This window comes from Trypanosoma rangeli (assembly GCF_003719475.1).
Source record: "Trypanosoma rangeli strain AM80 chromosome Unknown Tra_15.4_contig_00154, whole genome shotgun sequence".
NCBI lineage: Eukaryota > Euglenozoa > Kinetoplastea > Trypanosomatida > Trypanosomatidae > Trypanosoma > Trypanosoma rangeli.
Genome location: NW_021705893.1, coordinates 1 through 4,819, shown reverse-complemented (window position 1 = coordinate 4,819; position 4,819 = coordinate 1). Strand labels below are relative to the sequence as shown.

The 4,819-nt window shown below is 52.7% G+C and overlaps 4 protein-coding genes and 1 non-coding gene across 5 annotated transcripts, besides 2 other annotated features; all 5 read right to left on the bottom strand.

Moving 5' to 3' along the window:
• Positions 1-29: a microsatellite.
• Positions 30-131: 102 nt separating this feature from the next.
• TraAM80_04982 (dynein arm light chain) lies at positions 132-851 on the bottom strand (the record flags this gene model as incomplete). Its single annotated transcript, XM_029381879.1, has 1 exon — positions 132-851. The coding sequence occupies one exon, from the start codon at positions 849-851 to the stop codon at positions 132-134; it is 720 nt and encodes a 239-aa protein (XP_029238371.1).
• Positions 852-1,242: 391 nt separating this feature from the next.
• TraAM80_04981 (uncharacterized protein) lies at positions 1,243-2,298 on the bottom strand (the record flags this gene model as incomplete). The annotated part of the gene is made up of 1 exon (XM_029381878.1): positions 1,243-2,298. One exon carries the CDS (start codon positions 2,296-2,298, stop codon positions 1,243-1,245), a length of 1,056 nt encoding a protein of 351 aa, XP_029238370.1.
• Positions 2,299-2,371: 73 nt separating this feature from the next.
• On the bottom strand, positions 2,372-3,676 carry TraAM80_04980 (uncharacterized protein; the record flags this gene model as incomplete). Its single annotated transcript, XM_029381877.1, has 1 exon — positions 2,372-3,676. One exon carries the CDS (start codon positions 3,674-3,676, stop codon positions 2,372-2,374), a length of 1,305 nt encoding a protein of 434 aa, XP_029238369.1.
• Positions 3,677-3,802: 126 nt separating this feature from the next.
• On the bottom strand, positions 3,803-3,876 carry TraAM80_04979. The gene has a single exon. It is a non-coding gene; the product is annotated as a tRNA-Ile (tRNA).
• Positions 3,877-4,116: 240 nt separating this feature from the next.
• Positions 4,117-4,155: a microsatellite.
• A 12-nt stretch (positions 4,156-4,167) lies between these two features.
• On the bottom strand, positions 4,168-4,819 carry TraAM80_04978 (putative synaptojanin (N-terminal domain), putative,inositol/phosphatidylinositol phosphatase; the record flags this gene model as incomplete). The annotated part of the gene is made up of 1 exon (XM_029381876.1): positions 4,168-4,819. A coding segment is annotated over one exon (652 nt), but the record flags the coding sequence as incomplete, so codon positions are not given.

The following is a 4,819-nucleotide window of genomic DNA, read 5'->3' as shown; positions in this document are numbered from 1 at the left end:
GAGAGAGAGAGAGAGAGAGAGAGAGAGAGGTGCCACGTTGCATTGTTCCATGTCGCCTTCATTACTTCCCTCCCCCCTCCTCCTGTTCGACCTCCCTCTCACCCTCTTTCGATCCCGTCTTTCAAAGAAACTCACGTTGATGCCCTTGTCGGGTTGCAAACCGTCTGCAGGTTTGCCGTAAGTGTTTCGTAGGTGCGACGGAAAAAGGAAACTTCTTCGTTGTGCTTCTTTTCCTCCTCCAAGCGACGCTCCTCCTCCTGCTCCCGTATGGCATCACATCGGGCCTCTAACTCATCCACCTTTTGCTTCAGGTCCTCCCTCTCTCGCTCCAAGGCGCGAATCTTCGCCTCCATCTCTATCTTGCTCTGCTCCGCTTGAAGCGCCTTACGCATACCGTAGGCGGCGCTGCTCTCGTAGAGCGAACGGTAGGCGTCAAACGTCATGCGAAGTTCATCTCGTACCCGAAGGAGAAGAAGCCCACGCTCCGCACAGTTCACGGTTACTTGGCGAATGAGCTCCTCAAAGACCTGGCGATAAAGTTCCTCACGCACCGGGCAAATCCCCGTTTCCCGCGCTCGCCGCTCCTGAAGAAGAGCATCCAGACGTTCTTGTAGGTTAATTACATCTAATCTTGTGGCGGGAGTACTGGAGACGAACTGCACCCAGCGCTCACCACCCTCCTCGTATTCGCGTGGGGGAATAATGCTGTACAAGACATCCTCAGGCTGCGGGACGATCTTCGGCCCAAGTGTCTCCTTTTTTTTCTCTTTTATCGCCTTTCGACGCTTCACCTCAGAGAGCAGTACAGGCGTCTCATACTTCACCAGCGTCGCACGCAATGCGTTTGACATGGCAGGCCTGGCGTTCTTCACTTACCACCCGTTTTTCTTTAGTTATCCCCGCTTGGCCGCTGACAACATGTGTACGCACGAAAAATGAAAGACCAAATCCAGAAAAAAAGAAGTAGAGAAAAAAAGCCAATTGCTGACCAGTACACACACATACACACACCAAGAGACAAAGAGAGATGCTGCCAAGGCGGGTTCCCTCCCATCACCTCAATGCTAGGACGACTATTCCAACAACATCTTCCCGCATTCCTTCTGGATGTTCTTCTCTCCCTTCTCGCGCTGTTGTTGCTGTTGTAACGAAGATGCGCAAGAAGCAAGGCAGAAATGAAACAGAAATAAATAAAAAGGAATAGGAAAAACAAAAAAAAACATGTGAGTAAAACCCATTGCGTTAGTACGGGCCACTGGTCTTGTACTTCCCCTGTTTCTCAATGTCGTGGTAGTCCCACCTCGTCGGTTTTCGGAAGTTGTGTCGGGTGGGGAATATTTCTGGCATCGGCCCCGCGTATACCATGTCGTAGGAGGGATGCTGCCCACGGGCGTATTGCTTGTACTTCCGCTCCCACGGCGTGGGGAACTCGGGTGGGCGCATCGGATTTTTCAAGTCACGCCACTCTGCGGTGTAGCCGCGTTGGTGTTCTCCATTCATTGGGGGTGCGTAATAGCCAGGCCCCTTCACAGGTGAGCCTGGACCACCAGGCGCACGCCACTGGCCAAGGTCGCCGTACTCGTCCGGGTAGCCAGCATCGCGGTCCGGGAACGGTAGGGCGTGGGAAACGTAATCCGTCCACGGATTTGGAAGCTCATTGACCACATCGCGACTGTGACGCTTCTCCTCCACATCACGAAACTGGAAGACCGCCAACTCGCGGAACGTGCGTGTCTGCACCTGAATGGTGTCATAGTCGTCCTCAATGAGACGTTTCAGGCGCTCTGACGCCGGCACATCGTACCGGGCAGTCCATACCAGGGCACGCTTCGTCAGCTCTGCCCACATATCAACATCGTCGTGTCGGCGATATTCCATGTAGAGCGCCTCAAGGAAACGGCTGTCCCAACGAAATTGCCGAAGTACGTTTTGCACAAAGTAATCGTTTGCCTTCATGGTTCCACATCCAACCATCGTGCACACCACTTGCAGGTGCATGTCTGCAGCCCATGTGACGTGCGGATTTCCCGCAATTTCCTGCACCACAGCCGCCAGTTGCTGCATTGTGGTGCGAGGATCAAACCCACTCCGGTAGCGACATGGGCCTTTTCTCTTGCTGTCGTACACACAGGCACTATCATCGGCGAATCCCATCAAGACCTGCAAATAGTTTGGGGCCGTAAGGGATTCTTTTGCGCCATCGTCTAAGGCGGCCTTCCGTTCCACAAACTGGTTGGCGCGCCGAAGCAGCTCCATCCCAGTCTCCTTACCCACCACGCGGTACACCTCAAGCAGCATTGAGAGAAGCGCGGAGGTGTTCAGGCTGTGTAGTTTTTTCTCCAATACGGCAAAGAGGCGTTCGACCAATTCCTCACAAAACTGAAGCGTCGTCCCCAGCATCTTCCACCTTTTCAAAGAAGGATTCACTCTCACCACGTACACACACTTCAACGTGACGGCGTCGATGCTCCTGCAGCACAACACGAAGCACTTCCTTTACCATATGCACCAAAAATTGATCATTGGAAAAGAAACGACTCTGCATTTCGTCTTCGGTTGTAACCGTGGGACCAAGCGCCATGGCACGCCCATTATTCTCCACACGCCATGGGGAATGGTGAATGGACTTAGAGTGTTCGTAGGGTGACCACCGTGGTCGTCGAACAAGGTGTGGATTCGGTGGCTCGGGCACTGGTGTAGGCGTGGACAACATGGCCTTCTCTAATTTTGTGTAAAAATGCTGAAAGGCGTCACGTTCCCCTCCTGCCAACATGACTTGCGCCATACGTAGGTATACCTCTCGTGTTCGATTAAAACGGTTGAGGTCCACCACATCAAGGTTAGGATCGTGATCAAAATGTTTCTTCCACTTTGGTAGATACAACAATTCCTCACGTGTAAGTGAAAACGGGACACGTGACACGGGCTTCGGATCCACTTCTCCTGGTTGCAGAAATTTTAACTCTGTACAGTATCGGTTCCACGCTTCCATGGCCCACGTTTTTTCTCCAGCCTGTACACAGACGTCAAGGTAGGCGCATATAGTGGAGGTGCACGGCCATGTTTGTTGTCGTTCCATAATTTTCCATACATCCCTTGCCATATCCAATTCCCCACTATCTTGAAGCGTCTTCATCGCAGCAATGTAATGTACGTGTTGGGGATTAAAATTGTCCACAATCATGCGAAGCAGCCAATGAAGCGCCTCTTGAGGAATGCTTGCTGGACCCGAGCTGGAACGGATGTTGGAGAGGAAATTCAAAAAATGTTTCTTGTACTCGCTTGGAAAGCGATTAATCATCAAATATCGTTGATACTCGTAACGACCCTGTTCACAGTACTTTACACTATACGTGTCGGCGCCACGAAACCACGGTGCTGTGCCCTTATTACGCTTCGGCATGTACATTGAGTACATGATGTTTTTTGTGTTATTGGACTGATCGCTGTTTCCTAGATCATCATGCGACAGGAGCGGCCAGGCGTGTTGGTACTGATTATTTGCGTAAAAGTGGTCCACCTTACGCCACCCTGTCCCTACCTGAATCGGCATGCCCATGCGCCGCAGCTGCTGATAGCCGCTGCCCGCCCGCATCATCTTTAGCGTCGGATCGCGGAAAACAAAGGCACGGGCCTTCCCACTACGGTGCTGCTCAAGATGCGTTCGGCGGAACATCCTCTTCTATATGCAATGCAATTCCCCCCCTCCCTTCCCCCCGGCAGATAGAAACACAAGCAACAGCAGAGGAGAATGGAGAAATAAGCCACACATGACACACAAAAACGGATTTGGATAAAAAAATGCTCCCAACAGGGGTCGAACCTGTGACCTTGGGCTTATTAGACCCACGCTCTAACCGACTGAGCTATGAGAGCCACGGGGTCCGTGGTGTGTGTGTGAAGAGATGCCAATTGCTGGAGGAGCGAGACCGCAAGACTCGATAGCGATAACCCCACACGGTATACCTTCAAATCATTCTTGTTGTTATCGACGTTACCCCCCCCCCCCCTCACCCGATTCACGCGCGTGCAACGGCAACGATGGCACGCACTCCCTTCTCCCCATGCGGATGCCACACGGCCTCTCGCCCTCCCACTCACACGCACGAAACCAGCAAAAACATAAAAAAGAGAGAGAAAAAAGAAAAAAAAAAACGTTTTGTCGCTTCACCGAGTCTCCAGTACGAGGGACGAGGTATCGGGAGAGATGGGGGTCGCTGGTAAGCTTTGTTTTCGGCCACCAGCGTTTGCGTGCATCTGTTGCAGCGAACGAAGCACTTCATCGGTGTTGGTGCCAAATTCCTCAGGGCAAAAAAGTAACGGTAGTAGTGCGCGGTGACAAGCGACACCGTCGCGCATCACAGCGGTCCGCGCGGAGGCAGGAGCGAGTGAGCGGAGCACACGCCCCTGAATGGCGTAAACTTGTCTGTGCAGCAGGGCAGGAATGAGGGGAACACATGGATGCGTAAAAACGGCACTTCTGCTCGACAGACGATTACCAAACCATGAGGTAAACCATGTGGCCGCCCCAACTGGTATGCTGCTTGCCCGTTGCATAACGCCACTGGGTGTGGAACTTCGGTTTTGTGGAGAAAACTTTCCACCGCCGCCTCCGCCAGGAGGACCCACGTCGTCGTCGTCATTGTCGTTCATGCCAGTTGCGCTTGGCAACGTTGCTACCCCAGCCTCGCTGAGAGTGATGCAAAGACCTGCCGGTTCCTCTTCCTCAAACAGCTTGCGTGGATTATACACTGGTGCGTTCTCCAACTTACTAGGCACCAAAAACGTGTCTATGAGCGCAAGCAGAATACGTCCACGC